General features: G+C 31.5%; 1 protein-coding gene across 2 annotated transcripts in view; it reads right to left on the bottom strand.

Moving 5' to 3' along the window:
• LOC111620165 (carbonic anhydrase-related protein 10-like) overlaps positions 1 to 7,221 on the bottom strand; it is an 83,658-nt gene extending 76,437 nt beyond the window's left edge. For both annotated transcript variants that reach the window (XR_002755864.1, XM_023362042.1), the window contains exon 1: positions 7,018 to 7,221. Coding sequence is in view for 1 of the 2 variants with exons in the window: in XM_023362042.1 (XP_023217810.1) it covers positions 7,018 to 7,123 (106 nt within the window). In the remaining variant the exon portion in view is untranslated. The remainder of the gene's footprint in view (positions 1 to 7,017) is intronic.
• Positions 7,222 to 20,255: the final 13,034 nt, after the last annotated feature.

Raw genomic sequence — 20,255 nt, 5'->3', positions numbered from 1 at the left:
ATTTACGAGTTTGGTTCTCTCTCTTCCTTTTTTTAATGCCACGCTTCTCTTTATCTAGTAAATAAGATGAAGTCGTAAAGTAACTATAGACGGGAATTAATGTTGTGAATATTATTTTGGAAAATTTTCAGGAGGAATAAATAAGAAACAAGATGCGTGCCGAAGACATTTCGATGCATTTATATAGAGAACATCAATTTTTCTTTCTTCATATTATGGAATATATGCTAAATCATAAAATCATAAGAATTCGACTTTCGTGATAACTTCGAGAATCACGCAAATATAAATCGAAAGAATCGATACTTGGCCTAAACGGCTTTAACTTTCCGCATTAATATATTTATTTAAAGGTTTAAAATATTAAAATTCGTTTTATCGGTCACGTGATCGTACCACCTAAAATACACTTAGGATAATTATATAGCTGTGTGATAAGGCCGTGCGGTTAAGATATTTGATGTAATTATTGCTAATTATGAAAAAGGCGCGGAAACGTGAGACTCGGTCATTAAAGACAAAATATAAAAATGAAATTTTAAACCCACTGTTTTACATTAATTATTTTTATTATAATATTAAATTCGATATATATATTTTTGCCTGTTTTTACGTCGGACTCGTAAAGAATTTCATAAGATTTTTTTTTTCTTTCGACAGTTTTATGATGTAAAATAACGTTGCTAAGCATTTTCATGACGTGAGAGATTTATTTTAAACTAAAATCTTTGATGGGAGAATATCTGAAAGATCGGAAAAATTGAAAAATTAAACAATATGAAGATAAAAGAAAAAAAAATGGAGGTACAAGGACAAAGATTTGTAATAAATTAATTAGTGTTAAATTTAAAAAGGAAAGTTATCTGAACTTTAAAAAAGATTTTAAAAAATTCTTCTTTTTCTTGCTTCATCCAGTCATGTTTGTCAACTTAACATTTAAAGAGTGTCGCGCAATTAATGGAAGTGTACTCTATCCAGTCTGGATACTTAGCACCAGCTTATAGTCGACCAGGGAGTTTTTATGTTGGCCGCAGGTATGCTTCTTCGCGCAATTCCGTTAATTGCACTTTTAAAACGGAACTTCTCCTGTAGGCAACTTTAAAAAAACTAATTGAATTGTGCAGTCAATTAGCATTTGAGCAATAATCATTGTTAAATGTTTTTCACAATAAAACTTTCGAGTACTGACTCCTCAATTAAATTATGGAATTTCCAGATAATAATTATGAATTTAATGCAATTTGTCAGCTTTTTGGAACTTTATACCTCTTATTGGAGGAAAAAAGAAAAGATGCATTCGATATTTTGCAAAGTAAAGTTCAAAAGTACTCTCTCCCTTCCTGTAATATCCACTTTTTATTGTTTCGAACCTCACTTATTTTTAAAATTAAGTCAAAAAATCTGGTTACCCCTCGAGAAAATTAAAAAGGACTTAAAATACATAAGAATTCTTTCGGTAATTGCTTATCGAAAGCCATTTAAAATTCTTGTGGGCATTTTCGCTGGATGCAAACAATAGGCCCGTTTCCTTCCACCATTTTTAATCTTCTCACGAGTCGTAGATCAGTTCTTTCAACGTTAATTTTGTAAAATGTGTATCACCCTAATATATTTATATATACGATATTTTTAAATTAATGAAATCAAAAACCTTTTCGCCGAATTTAACGTTGATTAAAGTTGCTTTACGCTTTAGTGAATCCAAATTGATTCTCAGTTCAGTAAAGCATTGGATATAATCTTTGTTGTTTGTAGCAATTGCGGTATTAAATTGTTCTGTCTGGTACAGAATAAAACACACACACGTACAATAGCTTACAAGAACAGAACAACAATTGACCGCAATACTTGGCCGAGAAGAGCAGTTACAGAAAGAATAACTATTGATATTATAAAACAGAATTTTTCGATCGAAGTAATCCTTGTGGAAGGGAGTAAGAGGAATTATGAGTCAGCCAGTGAGTCATCTTTATAGAATGATAAAACGTTTCAATAATCTTGCATTGTTTTTAACGTCGTTTTAACAAGAGCAAAACTTTCACCAGCAGATCCTTCTACCGTCCAGAAAAATATAAAGACACAAAGAAAACAAATAAATTTTGTGTAACGAAAGAAAAAGTTACACGAAAAAGGTGTCGTCGAAGATAGTGGCAAATTTCCTCAGTTGTTAACTTGCCAAGAGAAACTCCTGCACTTGACGCCTCTACAGACACTATTGTGTCTTCATGGCTTGATAATCGCCGATCGAAACTTCCTCCCTCTTTCATAAGAAACATAACAAAAGAAAATGCGGAATTAAATATAAAATAAGATCTGTTTTATCCAGTATTTTTATTTAATTATAATACTTTAAATTTTACGAAAATATACAAGGAATCGTCAACGAAATTAATCAATGCTTGTTGCCGTTACAGTCTAACTTTATGTGTACGCTAAATGATCTTCTTACTACACCACATTAACTCTGAGAAATGAAAACTACAAAACTGTTTTCTGCTTCTTAATCGAAAAGATGAGACCGAAAAGTTATTCGCAAATAATGACCTCATTAATTGCACCATTATACATTCCTGCAAAATAATAAATATTTTGAACAAAGAAAAAGTTGTTTATGGACAAAACTTTTTGTTTATTTTTGCAGCTCGTTAAAGAAATTCGAAAAGCCGAAGATACATTGGGGTGGAGCGCTCGTCTAATCCTACAGGATTTTATACAGGACTTTTTTTCCTTCCTGTAAACGTGATTTTTTAAATGAAAAATAGCGTCATAACTCCGTATTCTTTTAAATTTTGGAAATATTTGTGAGATAATCTACGAATTTCAATATTTCTATTCACGTTCTGTAGATTATCGAGTCATCTATCGATGATTTTCGACACTAATTCCTATAGAAAGAGTAGTATTTCGCAGTTTAGGCTTTGAATAGATGTTTAAAAATCTAAAATTTTAATTAGAAATATTTAATATAAAAGGAAAGCATTCAGATTAATTAAAATATCGAATAAACGATCCGATACAACATAAGTTAAATTTAAATTTCAAATATATTACTGCCAACGAACCCCGAGAGACAAAGCTAAGAAGGATGTTTCCCCCGAGTAATGGACTAACCTAAGGGCGGAACAAATATAGTACCAGCAGATCTCGGAATTCTAACGAAATAAGGCACTGACTGCTACATCTAATAAGGTTAGTCTTATCGTCCTAACGGGACCTCTCGCCTGACCTTTTGATCTTCAGGTAGACGTACATCCCTATTGGGACTTGGCTGTAATGTGCTTAGCTGTGTAAGGAGAGTGCTAAGCTGGCAGTTTTCGAAAAACAGAACGAATCAACACAAAAAGATAATAATATTTCGTAAACTCTCGTTAATTTATTAATATTACGGGTTCCGCTAGTCTCTTTCGTAGAAGGATATTTAACGCTGGCCTGAAATTAAATTGGCATCGCCGCCATCTTTAACCGAGAGGGATATAAAAAAAGGGAGAGAAAAAACGGCGGTTAAGTCGATAGAAATTAGTTTAACCTATTCCGTTGGTTGATTTCACGCACGAAATGAACCAATTTATAAAAATCTTTTGTGGATATTTAGAGCATACTTCTTTTGCCCTGGGGAATCTTATTGAGAAACTCGTTAGTTTGCTTCCTTTTCGTTCACTCTCTTTCCGATACAAACACAAATTAGCGGACGGTGTTGATTCCGGTTTCTTCTACTTCGCAATTGACCAAACCGCTCTTCTTTTGGCGGTTTTTAATGGCCTGTGTAATTTGTCAGGTATTTATTAAGATCAATGCCGCATTCACCTGGCTGAGCTTTAACGACTTGTTTAGAAATGAACTCGGACTGCTATTCGCTCGATCGCCCCTCTTATCGCTCCGTTCAAATCAACTGGGATAAGGTGTTTCTTTCGTTGCTATCGAGTGGTTGATTTGGCGCGCCGCGTCGCGCGCCCGATAACTGAAACCCCCGGTTTTGATTCATTTTCAAAATCTAAGGACTTTAGGCGGCAGAGGAGAAATTGTCCCCGGAGAAGATGTCCGAAACGCAACATCGAATCTCTTCACCTTATCGGGCGGCCATCACCAACACAACTCAGTCGTAATCCCGTAGTAATGGTGTTCACCGGTGACGTTCGTTTACGCTACCGAAAATCCGGTCTTCCCGTATTTACCGTGATGTACGGCCGCCACCGAGTGTTTGGGAATAACTGCTTTATTAAAATGGAGAAATTGGGTCCTACGCGCTCGTATCTTTCTAAATAATGCATTTACATTCAATAAATGTTTCCTAGTGTGTGTTTATGGTTTGCACGTTACACCTTACTTATTACATAATCTGGTTTATATATGTGAAAACTTTATGGCTTTCGTTTTAAACATTTCTGTTTAAAAAACAAAGTGCTAAAACTAATGCGGCTTAAACATTTGCCGCCTTTCCTTTTCCATTTGTTTTTAAACCGTTAAAACTAAAAATTATAATTGCCAAAGAGATATACACAATTTTCTTGTAAACGATATTTCATATCGGCGCCATCTTAGAATTTTGAATTTGAAATTCCAGTGAAACGTTTGTTTTTCACGTAGGCAAAACATAGGCTACCGTAAATTATGTATTACAAAATAGATTTATTTGGCTATGAAAAGCGGAAAGGTTTCTTTTAGAATTTCTTATAATTTAGGATTTTACCAGTGAAATAACGAAGCGAATCAAAATGGCGACGTTTTAAATTTTAATTTATCTTTTAATATTAAACAGAATTAAAAGAAAGTCGTAAATTTGATAAAATTGGATATAAAAAGTGACACATTGTTTTATATTAGACTCTATAATGGATTAATAACTTAAAATCATTAAATTAAAACCGTGAGTTCTTTATTAGTTTCCTTTCTTTCATTATTTATTTATTTAAGAATTTTATTGCGTAAAAGAAAGTAATATAACCTATATTGAAAATAATTTCATTAAACACTAATTGATAATTAAAAGAAAATATATTCTAAATTATAAACACGACTTTAAATCAGATCAAAATATTTGAAATAATTATTCATTTACATAGAGATGCAAGAAATATTTTAAAGTTTTATTCCAAATGTCTCTTAATACATACGCGCTACTTATTATTTATCCAAAATAATTTATAATTTGGTAATCTATTTTTCGATTTTTTTTTTTAATTTTTATTTCTTGGTTAGAATTTTGTTAGTATTCTATTTAATTTTAATAATAATTTTTCTTTTAATTCTCCAGATGTTGGCAAAATTTCCGAGAAAAATACTAAAACATCAGCGAAAGAATTTTTTAAAACTGATTTAAAAAACTTAGAAAATTTCAATAGATTTTTAAAAATATATATTTTATAATCTATCTAGGGATATTTTAAAATAAAATTTAACCTCTATTAGTTTTGAATTATCTTGCTAAATTAATAATTTAATAATTACCCGCAGTTAATTATAGAAAATTAAAAAAAAAAGAAAATAATATATTAAATATTAATAAAAACGAAACTGACAATTTTGAGACTATACATCCATTTTAATGCGCATAAATTATGTATGACTCTATAACCAAATAAGGGAAACATTTACTATTTTAGCCAACATATCGGATGACCAACTGAGTTATGATTGATTAAATAAATGTCTGCCCATAAACATTTGCATAAATATAGTTAAAGTGCAAGATGAGCGCAGATACATTTACAAGTTGGAAATGAAATAACAAAGTAACGTTATCTCTTTTTTATATCCTGTGTTGTCAGAGTCTAAAATCTTCGGAATGAAGAAGTATTACGCCAGTGTAACACGCAGGAAATTATGATGTGTGACCTCCCGCCTAATTCTTTTGTAGGCGAGATATCGACTAATGTAACTCAATAGGGATATAGAACTGATCGATCTGCAGTTTTAAATACTAAATAAAAGGGAAAAAAATGAATATAGAATATATCCAAGAATCGATAGAATATAACTTTGTACTCGATTGATTTCTCTCGGGATTCTGTTTGTATTTTACATGATTTAGTTATAACAAAACTACAGCTGGTAATGTAATCGCCATTAAAGATAAAATTCTTGGTAACAAAATATAGAGTCGATCTTAATGATGATTAATGCAAGCAAAGTGCAAAGCCTTGTAGGTATGACCACACATTCGCTCCACACACAAAGGGTGGAGATGACAGCATTTTTTGGACACGAGTAATTAGGATAGTAAGCTGTGGAGAAATATTTCTGTCATGAGATAATAATCCGTCATTTCTTTAGCCGGGATAAAGGGGTCAAAAGATGACAAAAAGCTTGTTCTTTTATCTTTTAATGGAAACGTCGACGTCGAAACTAAGAAAACGTCTATCCATCGCAATTAATACGGTTATTGTCCTTTAATAACTCTTAATTTAATACGTTTTACGCTTTCTAAACTCGATAACCGGGCAAAATGCCACGAGACTGGATTAATGGATCAGAAAGAAGAGATTTAACTCATTTTTGATTCGTATCGAGTCAGGTGATAGTCTGCTCAATAGTATAATATACTGTATAAGTTTTTAATATTTTTTTTTATCATTCGATACGTTTCAGATAATCGAACTTATGAAATATTTATAGAGGATTGAAGAATTTGACGCGACATTTTCAAAAAGTCTTTTATCTCTGTCCGGTAGCAGATGTATTGACACCGATCACATCGCTAGTTCTCTTTGATATTTTTTGTGTAGGATTTTTTCTTCTATCGAGAGGAAAAGTTGCAATATAACAGTTATCCGAGATAACCAACTGCTGGTAACTCGGGGTTCGAACTCATCTGTAAAACTACATCTACTCCACCAAGAAAATACAGCAGATACTTTCTGATTACAGATATTCTGCCAGATTTAATGCTATTTTTATCTAAACAAGTTCAAAAAGTGATACAGAAATATTTGATGCTTCTATTTGTTTTAAAGCGATTACCTACAACCTAGATATGTATAAGATGTCGTAGAATGAAAAAGATAAATGTAAGGTTCTTACTTTCCGGAGTCATTTCTTTATAGCGGATCGTTTCTTCTAAATGGCACATAACACAGGCTATTCTCCATGTAAAGTAGTTTACCATAAATTTAAACCTTCTTCTCATGAATAATTGTTGGAATTTTTTCCTACATTAGCCAGACGATCTAGAAACGAAACTCCAAATACCTATAATAGAAACACGTCAGATATATATATATATATGTATATAAAAATACAACATATATAAAGTTATGTATTGACTTAGCAGAAGAGAGCAGTCGATCCGTCATCCGTTCGGAATCGGTGTCCTTAACTGGATGTTTCTTTTTTCCAACACCTTCGCCTCTGTTTTTGAACAGAGAGAGGGTGTTTCCTCTACGAACACCAGTCCGTGACCGCCATAAATTACCCCAAGGGTGTGCAGGGCCAATTTTATCCCAGCTCCACTCCGACAATTTAACGGAACATATATCACTCCATCTGACAGCTGTAGCGGATCATTTGGCCTGGGGCGAGAAAGAGTAAAAGAGTCGATCCCAAACCCAAGACATAAATACGCCACCCCAGGCTACCATAGCTCAGAACATGTGTTTCGAACAGGGGAGAATCGAGCGTTACAATTGTAAAACCCAAAGATAGAAGGGGATATCCGGTGCTTATATCATTTAGGGGATGAATGATTCGCTTAATCTGGCTAGAGTCAATAAAGTAGATTTATAGCTCTAAACAAGTACGGGCATTAAAGATCAATGCGAAAAATTTAATTCCAGTTTAAATTCATTTATTTTCGCTTCCTGTCAACGGTTTTAGAAGATGAATAACTACCCTTGGTTTCAATGATACCTTAATGTATTTTTCATTAAGATTTTCTTTCTTTTTTTTTATTTTTGAATTTAAAATCTCCTTTTCTTCTGAAAACAACAAAAGGATAATGCCGTTGTACTTGCAACGAAAAAAAAAAAAACGCAGATTCTGACGAATTTAATTTTAATCTAGAAAAATTTATTAACTAACTTAAAAAGATTATGTTCGTGTGGGAATTTATTAAATGCGTAAGTACATATGCACGGATTATGAAGTTTCCTGTGCGAAAACTATTTATTTTTAATCCTCTTTTTTTGTTGCGTCTATATCTTATTAATTATTTTAAAAAGTTTTATAAAAAAATTTAAAAACTTAAAAAAAAACAATTAAAAATTCTTCAACAAGCGTTTAATCAATTAAATATGCGTCGTTATAGCATTTAACTAGACATTAACAACCATTATTTTAATTAATTAGTGAAAGATGACGTTATGAACAATATTAAACTAACGCGACGACATCGAGCAATGTAATTTCAATTTATGATTAAGTGTTTATGTGAAGAAAACGACGACTTTTAGGCCTTTCTAAGCGACGAAAACACATCGTGATGTCATGCATCATCATTTACTTCATCTTCAATATCATCATCGATTCGCGTACGGAAGATTAAGGAACGATCGTTTAATGTTTCATCAACTATGAGTTAAACACACTGCACTACATTTAATGACACTTAACACAAAAAAAGAAAAAAAGAAAAACGAAATGAAAAGAGAAGGGAAAAAAACAAAAGAATTTGCTAAACCTGCAGTTGAGATGTGCTAATGAGCAGATAATCACAATAAAAGTAGTCAGTTAATCTGGGTTTTTTTTCCTCCCAAACTTGCCCACAATGATTGAAATACTATTAACTCGGATAACAACAAACGACCATTCTAGTGAACTAATTGGATATTTTCCGTTTTATTAAAATATTTTTGAATTTAAAACGTTTTTATTAAAGTCGGAATGCCTTCGCCTTCTTACATTTTTGAAATACTTAACGCACAGATAAAAAAAAAAAACATGACAAAAATAGATTTGTTTGTTCTTTATGCGAAGCGAAAAAGGCTAAATTAATGTTAATAATCTGCTTGTCAACCAACATCCATCCTCGTTTAAAAAACAGAAAAATTAATAAGGACAGCCGGTATATTTAAAAATGGAGAAATGCACTTATTTTAAATTATAAAAAATGCATGGCTATAAAGATGTCACATTTAACACAACCTCGATTTAAGAAAAAAAAAAGCCAACACGATACAAAAATACAGACACGTGTCAGATAAAAACCCAGTTTAAAATTCATTCGGAGACATTGCAAAAAATATTTTAGAGCAGATGTCATTGACAAGCTATCAGAGTTCGCAGAAAACGGTTTAGGAAGGAAAAAAAAAAAAAGCGAGTAGAACAAAGGAGGAGTAATGCGCAAAAAGCAATTAATCAGGCAGACGTAAAAAGTGTTGTCCATATGTTAGATCTCACGCCGTGTTAAAATACGGAAAAGATATGCAAATAGTTCTGGGTAGACTCGTGCAGGACTGAATATATGATTATTCAGCAACAATTTTCTTTCGAACAGTACACAAAACTTGCTTTAATATTTTAAAGATCCTTATTTTTAGCCCGACGGAGAATTTCCGCCTTTACTGAAAGTTAAATATTCAGAGAATAAATGAGAAGAATCGTTTTCTAACCGTCGAATTGACGACGTGAGACATTTGACAATTAGTGGGAATTTCTATCGTTTCTTTCGAGAGAAGAGACTTCAACTTGCCAAGATGTTTTCTGAGTAGAGGAATTCTCCGTGAACAAAAGAATACTAGAGGAATCCAATCATCTTTGGGGAAAAGAATAGAAATCCTGCAGCAAAAATGAGAAAGAACGATGAGGTCGATGCTGGAAGAGACTTAGTCTCCAGGCTACATATTTTGCAAAAGATAAAAAGCGTCCTTTGCTTTTTCTCCAAACAGCTGCGTTTTCTCGCTACGGTTATTCTCTCTGTATACATTTTTTTTCCTTCTTCTTCTTCTTCATCCTCCCCCTGCTTATAAACAGAGACTTTTTACGAAATTTTTAAAATTAAAAAATAAATAAATAAAAATTCGTTTCTCTAACTGCTGCGGTAATCGTTACTTTCCAGCCGCGATCATCCGACGATTTAGAAATGATATGTTCATCTATCATCTCTACTATTAATATTTAATACTCGTACATATAAATTATTCTTCTTCTTAATTCTTCATGAGAAAACTTTCATGTTTTGAATTTATAAACGCCTTCCTTATTTCTATTTTTCTTATATATATATACATTAGACAATTAGCAAAATTTACAATATTGTAAATTTTATGCCGAATAAATATTTTACGATATTTTATCTTAAAATTTCACGCGAGTTCTATAAAAAGAAAATAGAACAAATGGCGAATATACAACATAAAGAAACAAATATGTGTAAAGCCCGCATTCTGAATTTTGTAAACACGGTTTCTATTACGGTCTCCAACAAGAAAAACAGTTTAGAAAGTAGGCGTTTATAACATGGAAAATCGAATCGAATACTAATGTTTACGCATTATTATTCTCTGTAAACTAAACAGAAAACATTTAATAAAAGATACGACTTCATTTTAAAAATTTTTATTAAACCGTTCGATACTTTTAACTCGTTAAATTAATTAATTTAGTAACGTGACTGATCATTTATCCAATTTTCTTTACGTTATTTCCCTCGTTGATGGCGTAATTTCGCAAAGACGTCATTTTTAAACAGTTATTTTGCTTTATTTTTATTTTTTTATTTTTACCTCGATTTCTCGGCCTTAATCTTCGATCAAAGCGTTTAAAGGAATGCATCTTCTTGGCCATTGCCGGCAAGAATTGTGTTCTACTTTTAAATTTCTACAATTATCAATCATTTTTACGACATCTCCCTTCCAATCTCTCTATTTTATCTTCCAGATCAAATTTAGATGGTTTTTCTACGACAATTTTTTTACCATTCAAAGTACAGTAAACTTCTTGGTAAATTATCCACTCAACAGATGACGAAAAAGAATAATCGCAAATTTTCCAACTTGTGACAACTTTATTGTAATGGTTTGGTTCGGCAACGTGTTGCATGAAATAGTTAACACGTTTCGGAATAAATAATTCAAATTTGCTCGCTAAAGTTACATGATAATAAATAACGATAAACTACTGTAATGTCGTTCACGAGAAATTATTATAAATTTATCAAAACAACATAAATAAAAAAGCATGAGCACCGCTCGTTTTGTTTCAAATCATTTATTTTGGGACATCTTGGCAAGGTAATTTCTGATAATTCCGCTTCAGGATAATATTACTACCGCCTTATTTATTAATAAAAAATTATCTGCAAGATCCAAGAATAAATATATTTTCCTTAATTATAACATCTGTTTATTACTTTTAAAATAATTATAAATTGTACACAAAAATAAAAATAAAAAAAAAAACGGAACGGAACAAAGAAAAAAAAAACAATCTTTTCTTTATCTGTTTCGTCAGAAAAGTATTTTTTTAAAAATAATTTTTCGATTGTTTACGAAACAATTCTTAGCTTTTTTTTTAATATAAATTTACTCTGTCATCTGTTTCTATTAAATACTTTTTCAATAGATAAATTGTTTATTGTGTTATTTATTAAAAAATTACTGATATTATATTATAGAAAAATACATATTTACTAGCAATTTAGCATATATATATATATTAATAATAATATAACTATTTTATTCTTTTTCTTTTAAAAAAATGAATAAATTCTTTCCGTAAAAAGTAAGTTATATTTAAATAATTGTCATTTAATTCTTTTCCACTAAAACGCTTCGGAACATACATCATTTAAGATTTAAATGTCGTGAAACTACGACAAATCTACAAATGACGGAAGCGCGGAGGAAAAAAAAAAAAATAAAAGAAACGGTGTCAAAAAATACGAGAAAGTAGTCAATAACTAAATAAAATTATGAAGTTAAGAAGCGATTAAAAATTGCAAGATTTGATCCGAACATAAAATGATAATTCACCAAGGAGCAGGAAGAGGGGAAGAGCCTTCACGTGTTTAACTAGTCATACATCATGCAAATTGAGAAACGGAGCTGTGTGAACTCCATACATAACAGTCATCTCTGAAAGAGCATGTATAATTATTATTGATAATACGTTCGAAAGGATAACGAAATTATAATTCGACCTTAAAAAAAAAAACTAATAATAATAATAACTGGCTTAACGATAGATTCATTTACATAAAATTTAATTGGTATAAATATTATGATTTTTGGAAAATAAACTTGGCTAAAGTCATTTCTTTTATTCTGTGATATTGTATTCGTTTGCTGTAAAGAGATTTAATTCCAGGGATAAACAAGTAAACGTTCTGTTTGTAAAAATATACGTGTAACAGGAATGAAGTCAGTTACTCTGCCTCTAACTGTTCCATTATCGGATTATTTAACTGAGAACAAATGTAATCAAGAACCATTGTCTGACTTTTAATTAAGATTATGTTCTTTATGTACATTTTAAAACGTATTTAAATCTTCTAATTTCGAAATAGATGTTTATTTTCGATTATTTTATAAATGTGGTAAAATTAAAAAATGGTATTAAAAAAAGACGTGCTGTGTTATTTATACCAAAGAAAAAGGTTTTTCTTAAGCATTTTTTAAAGCAATTTTAATAATTTTTTCACATAATATAGGTAATTTCTCCCTTTTTTTCCCTCTAAAATCTCCAAAATGATCAAACTATTATCGTTATTACATCGTATTAAATTGCATGGTAATTACAAAAAATTAATATTTGAATACGTTCATTATAAATCATACATTATTCAAATCGAGTAGTTTTCTTATGCAAATTAGTTTGTTTATTGTGAATAGAAATTGGTTACATATTTTTTTATTTTTATTTTATAATACATATAAGCCGCGAATTCGGATAAATTTCCAACATCGGAATTCGCATAATTTTTTAATATATTTTTTACATAGAATATTCTAAATTTATCCCCTGCAAAAAATCTGAATCGTATTAAAATCTAAAAAATAAAATAATAAAAAAAATCTGCCACCCGGGATGTTTCTGTTGAATTTGCAACAATTTTCCCTAGTGTTGTTGCACGATAAAGTTTCAAAGTATTTTTTACGCGTGTCGATAGAAAAAAATTTACATTTGTCCTGTATTCGGAAGGGTATGCTTCTTCAATAAATTACCGTAGATAAGGTTTCTTTTTCTAATAAATATCAAATTCTCCCCTTAACTTTTGTTGTTTTGTCACGAAAGAATCTCGATGTTTCGGTGTTTTTTTTTTTTATTTTTCTTTTCTTCCGTGATAAATTTACATATTTTTTCCACGAAACAAAATATTCAAAATTTTCCATAATTGTATGCAGTTTTTATGGTAAATAACTTAAATGTTTAAATATAAATCTCTGCGCTTCTCGAATTCGTTTTTTTGAAACCTTCACGATCTCATAATGCTACAGCTTACAAACACTACTATTTCCATTCTCCACATTCTCTGGCATAAAGGAAGAAGTTATCGTTTACAGTAAAGATTTATCGAGTATTTCTTTTTTTTATTATTATTTTCTGGATTTCGCAGCATCCCAAATATAGTAAAATACTAAATATTTAACCCCGCAATCGACAATTTAAATCTTTAAATGTTGTTGATTTCGCGTAACGTTTGACTCTATTGATGTTCTCGTTCCCCAAAGGAACATTATTTAGTATTTTACAGTAATTAAGAGTCCGATAGAAGTTATGAATTAAGTTAACGAAACAGTTTATTGAATATTTCCTTCACCAGATAGCATTAAAGTTTAGTACATGGTGTGGTAATTGCTGGCGAGCGGGTCAATTCCTTCTAGCCATGATGCTCATTGTGTACTTCTTTGAAGAGATCTGGTGGAAATGTTGCTGTAAATTTTCGGTACGTCTAAAAGCGAGGTTGCTGAGGGCATTTTTTCTAAACGTGATGGACAAACTAGAGATAATTTTTTTTTTCCCTCCACTCACTCTTGTGTGGTGAACTTCAAACATAAGATTGAGAATAACTCCTCAAAAAACTGCAGAGTTAACGATTTTTTGTTGCTTCTGCAACAATATTTTCGTGACTGTTGCTGTTAAATTTCTTAAATATGGTTCTGGCAATTAAACTTACGATTTTTTTTTTTTACTTGTAAAATATTAGTGTCGTGATTTATATCCTCGAGAAGGAACGTATTATGAAATATTTTATTTGGTTGAGAAATATTTTTCCATTAAAACCGTTAAAAGAAACACGAAATATTTCTTCTGGTTCGTCCCCCTCTAAGAATTTCTTTAGGAAAAAATTTTTACACTTTATCCAATTTTACCGCACCGGCTCGCAGAAATAATATTTTCCTCCTACAATAAAACAAAATTAATATAAGCATAATTTATGTCGGTTTTAGTGTCGGGGCCATATGAAAAAGCACTGCAGTAAGTACGTCTTCTGTCGTCATAACTCTTTCGAAACTGGATCTAGAATGATGAAATTCGGCAGAGAAGATTACAGGGCAGTCTGTTAGTTAAAAGACTTCAACAGAATTAGGTCCGAGAGGCTCGACACGAAAATTATAAAGGATTCATTTATCGATCGGCCGGAGTAGTTGATAAAAAGCCGTCTCCGTAGTTTATGTTTACGATTCCAGTTTTCTTCGTCTCCGGCTATTTATTTGGTAAAGAATTTATTCCGGGTTTGTGTCACGCTTGTCTACCCAATTCTAAGCGTTAATTACACGGCTAGAGTAAGTTATGCGCCTTCATAATCATAAATTTCGAATCAAATGGCGTACGTCCATGTGCATAAAAAGAAGATTGGAAGCAAAACCTGTATATTGTCGACGTCACTGATTCGATATCCGATCGAATTGGGAAGCACTTCGGGCCATCAGGCCGCGGCGTGCAGAGGTAATCTGTTAAAGTGACCCGAACTCGAGAGCAGCTGGGTCTCGCCCGCGGCCATTCTTAAGGCCGCTTTGGTGTTCGGTAACAAACCGGTAGGAGTCGCAGTTGCGCATAAATCGTGCACTCGGGGGCACGACGCCGCGCGCATAGAGTTTTTGAGTCGGACGTTAAAGTAATCCTTATATTGTGCCCGGATTATGGGGACGACGTAACCAATAGCCGATCGCCGCTGTTGCTCCAATAAACGGGGCACACGCGACGTTTCATTGGACGAACGTCTTCCTAATAAAGTCTCGTGTCATTAAAGCACGGCCGTTAAGCAGCTCTAATGGGACATTAAAGTAAAACTAAAGCCTACCGGATACATGGCGCGGATGCCCCGCAAACGACGACAAATCCATTAGTATTACCATTATGACTGTGAAATTCGAGCGTTGACAAATATAATAAAAGTCCGACGTTCAAAAAATAAATATTTTCCGTATCGTAAAATGATACCGGGATATAGTACTCGATAAAAAATTTTATCCATTTGCCATTAAGTCTGCAGCTTGGATGACCCCTCTGGCGTCCCACCGCTCGGTTGTCCGCTGTCTGGCTAGCTAATGTTTCTTCGCTCAGGTATAAATTGCCGACTAATGCAGTTTTAATGCGTCGTACGTCGTTCCAGTTGTCTTATTTCATTTATATCAATAACCGTTGATCACTTGGGAGCTTTTACGCACAAACGACTTCGACCAAACAACACAAACTACGAAAAATGTACTTCGACGTATTTATGATGCTTTTAATGACGTTTGCTCGTTTTTGGCCATTTCCTTACCATTTTGCCCGCTTTAATCCTTTGCTCTACCTATAACCGGGCATTATCGGCTTTCCTTAAAAATTAAATTACATTAATAATTTCGTCTCCCCCGCACGTGACGCGTTTAAATAAAATATGTCGCAATAATTACGCTTTTAATTAAAACTGCTGTAATAACAATTGGACGTCCTGCATTGCGGCAATGCCCCGGCCAGCAACAGGAATTGCCGGAGCGACCGTATCTGCCCTTTACCAAATTTTCTATTCCGAAACTCCAAATTTCCTATCTAATCTGCTAACCAGACTATAAAGCCCGACTATCTCATTAAATCTTTTGTTCAATTACCTGGACGTCCACGCACTCGGTAATAAATAATCATTATTTTGACGTTGGTCATCGAGCACAATGCCGATTCTCTATGCCCGGTCGGCGACTCGGAAAAATCTTTTCCTTATATTAACCCGACATGGGATCCCTTCTTTAATTATCGCCCATCCGACGAATAATTGATCTAGGTCGTTTCCATGACGACAGCACACAGGTGAACATCGGCGACCTTGGACCCATCCGTGGATGGCCAATCCACTCGTTTCTCCGGGGCACGTATCTTCCCAAACCAATTTATCATTGACGCGCAGTTAAGGTCGACATCTGTTGGTGACCAAACAAAAATGAGCAATTATCTACTTTTTATCGGTTTCTTTTCATCATTGGCAAACAACCATTGTACCAGATGTGAGTGCCGCTTCGGGACAAGTCTTCTTTTTATTAACCGTTTCTACGTTTATAATTAATCCACTATTTTCTGATTCTTATCTCCAATCCGCATTCCTCCTCTTCCCAGATAATCTTCATAAAATAAAATAAAAAAATCCCTTAAAATTATGCTTAGTCGATAAGATATCGATCCAGAAAGTTATTCTTATTTATTCTGTTTAAGAAAGTTATTCATAAAAAATTTATTTTTAATGGTCATACTCTCTGTATCGGAAAAATTTTAATGTTCACTTCTTTTCTGCAGCTATCATAAGCGACTAAAAGTTTGGAAAATTTTAAATTTTAATCTACCATAAAGATTATTTCTCTGGAACAGTTTTAAAATTCAAAATTTAAAAAATTAAATACATAACGCGATAAAATAATATAAATGGATGCAAACAGTTGGCTTATGTTATTCTCTTCGACTAAATCTCTTATGGAAACATCATCTCTAAAGGTTTCTGCTCGATGCATAACGGCTACGTCTACGATAAAATAATTGTAAATGCAAACCTAATCCAAAATAAAATTTAAAATATGTTATCTTTTTATATTATAGGTTTGCCATATGAAAATATATTCAGGAATGAAATGCATGTAGGCTTATATATATAGGCTATATATATTTTTTTTCTTACATAAGATCGGTTATTTTATGTGTATATTTTAAACAAATCTTACTTTCAAATGCGAGTAAAATTTGTAAAATATTCTTGACAAGTAATCCAGAGTNCTTATTAAAGTAACATTTTTCTTGCTGGATTTTGGTCTTAGAGTGTTTATTTAGTAGATGGAAGTTTCAATTTTTATCAGTTATGATTTCTTCATTAATCATAGTAAAATATAATTTAGAAAATGAATTATAAGTAAATAATTATTTTTATTCATTTATGACACAGTCAATTTTATCATAGCCATTGTTCACTATTCTCCTTTCTATAATCTTTATTCTGTTATACTAAAGATATGATACAACAGCAAAAATGTTATGTTACATATATTGTTATGTAACAGAACTTCAAAATATTAGAACATTATTGATATTATATTCTTGCTTTCTATGAAATAAATACAATCTATGAATATATTTAATGTATTAAAAATTGCAATATAGTAAAAATGATACATAATAATTAGAAAACTTTCGTTAAAATTTTATATTTAAAATTTAAAGTAATCTCAAAGTGAACTATTTTTAAAAAATTACAAAAGTAGCATAATATGCTATTAAATTTTGTTCTCAAAAATTTCAAAATTAGTTCTGCATTCATAAAATTATACTTACCGTGAAGCACGGCTTAATTCAATAAATGAAAGATAATTGAATATCTCTAACAAAATGCTATCTGGGATTACATTTTCAGAAATTTCAGAAGTACCCAATTCAACCTCCAACTGCAGTTTAATAGATTTAGCCATTTGACTATAAAACCTTCAAATACAAATAAAATGTTTTTTAAAAAACTAAGTTATCAAGTAATTATTAATTTTAAAAGAAAAGAGTTTAATTTAATTTTAAAAACTTTCTAAGATATTATACAGAATATGTTTCAAGTTTCACTCTCTCAGTGGATTCGGACATATGTTTTTCAAAGGCAACGTCTTTCTCCATTCAGGTAATAGAAAACTCCTCATCGACCGTTCTTATACAATTCATAATTAATAATCATTAAAATTCAAATGATAAACACTGTTATAAAATAGACAGACAGACATCTTTTTTTTTCTTCTTCTTTTATTTGTATCGGAGTGTTTTATTCTAACGTTTATCACTTCTGAAATGGATTGACAGGTAAACACACGCTCACCTCGTAGGTATTAAAATAGCTAAAATGTATATAAATTTGAATTTTAAAATGATCGAAAACTTTAAGCAGTCGTCTAATGTATTTTAGAGAGCATCGAAGATTTTTTTTTTTCTTTTCGAGTCACGTTTTATTTCAGAACAAAAATAAATCAACTTATTTTATAGCAACAACTCACATTATATAGGATACTATGGCATTCTCCGCACCAATTTGAACGACTTTATGGAACATTCCCATTTACTAAACTAAATAGCTTACCTGAGCAACGGCGGGGCTTACGGGATCTAAGCGAATGCGATTTATTCAAAATTATATCAAAATTCAGTGAAACATTCACCTTTTTTTTTTAAATATATTTTTTCTCCCGATCTAGACGTTAAATATAATCGACAGAATCGCTTTTAAAAAATATAAAAAGGATTCACATTTCAGCCTAAAGTTCTAACTTAGCCTATATATAAAACGTTTAATTTTTAGCTTTCTTAATCTATAGCGGGTATCGAGAATTTCATATTTCTTTTGGTTTTTGAAATTCGGTCCATAGGACTGTCTTAAATTCTACGTTTTTTAAAATTTACTGCCGTTGAGCGACGGTATCGATGCCACACACTCCTCAATTCTTATAAAATTTACTATCTGTGTACTCAATGTTTTCAATATTTGTTATATAAAACGGAAAGAAAAGTTAAAGGCTCTTAGACATTTAAGAAGAACCTATAGCATTTTGCTCTTCTTTTTTTTTATTAACTTTATATATAAAATAAGATTTACGCCTCACGCCATGCTACAAAGGTTGAACTACGATCATTAATTAAGAGTTTGGGCGGAATTAAGTGACAAGCGAACTTGATTGATAAAGTAATAATAAGACTTATCTCCTAACAAATTATCTTAATCGGAACGAACTAGATTTATCTGCTAAAATTAAAGGGAAAAAAACAAAAAAAAAAAATTTGAATTATCATACAGCAGATGGCGACACTATCAGTATGAAGTCTTTCAAACATTTTTGAATTTTTAAACTGATTTTTCGAGGAAAACCAAATAAGCAAAAACCGCCAGTATTATTAATAATTCATTTTCCAGCAAGAACCGACTGGCCAAACAATATATGATTATTTAACAAATATTCTTATAAAGTTTGGCTTTATACATAAATCGATGAAAGGAATTTTTTTTTTACTCTATTCCATTGGGATTCAATTTATGCAAATATCGAATAATCATCGCGTATTAGCATAAATGTTGGTTTAAATAAGAGAAATGAAAAATACGATTTTAGTGGGGTATTTTGTACATAATATTGTAGGCAATGTTCAATCAAATTCAAAACCCCGATAAGTTGAACAGGGTCATTGAGGTCAGTCCACTTTTTATTGAGTAATGAAGGAAAAAACCAACTTAAAATATTGATTAGAATTTTTTTTCGTTGGAACGACGAAACTGACGAGTTTTTAACGAGCATGGAACACACGTGGCTAAAATTGACGACCCAATGGCTGCGTTTGGAAGTGGCGATCGAATGTCAGGCTTAAGCAATGCACATATCTTAAGAAAAACTGTTCCATCAGAATTTATGATGATTAAATGGATGCATGCAATTTAAACAAATCCTCCTTTCAATTTTTTTCACAGAAATTTGTTATTTCCAAATTGTCTATTTAAGTACAATTATACTAAATTTTATCCTTTGAATTATGTAACAATCCCTCCACGTCCACTTATTTAAATTAGTTCGAATTTCTCATATATTTATATATATATACACACACAATTCGTAAATGTTTAATTTTCATCGCTCTGTTTCTGGAAAGAATATGAATTTTATTATTTTATTCTTAAACATATATATGCATATTTTCTCTGGCAAATTTAATTATTTTTACAGTTCATTTTGTCTCCGTACTCCAGGGAAGGTTAATCGAGTATCTTAAAATATAAACTTTTAAGAAAATTCATTCAATTTTGTTCTTTACACTGTAACATATCAGGAAAAAAGAGTAAACGGATATAATGCAATTTTCTTGAATTAAGAGAGATGTAACGCACGTGATCGTTTACAACT

Source organism: Centruroides sculpturatus, unplaced genomic scaffold (genome assembly GCF_000671375.1).
Source record: "Centruroides sculpturatus isolate CEXI.00-Female unplaced genomic scaffold, Cexi_2.0 scaffold202, whole genome shotgun sequence".
NCBI lineage: Eukaryota > Metazoa > Arthropoda > Arachnida > Scorpiones > Buthidae > Centruroides > Centruroides sculpturatus.
Note: the sequence above shows the minus strand (reverse complement) of the source record. Positions and strands in the feature narration are given on the sequence as shown.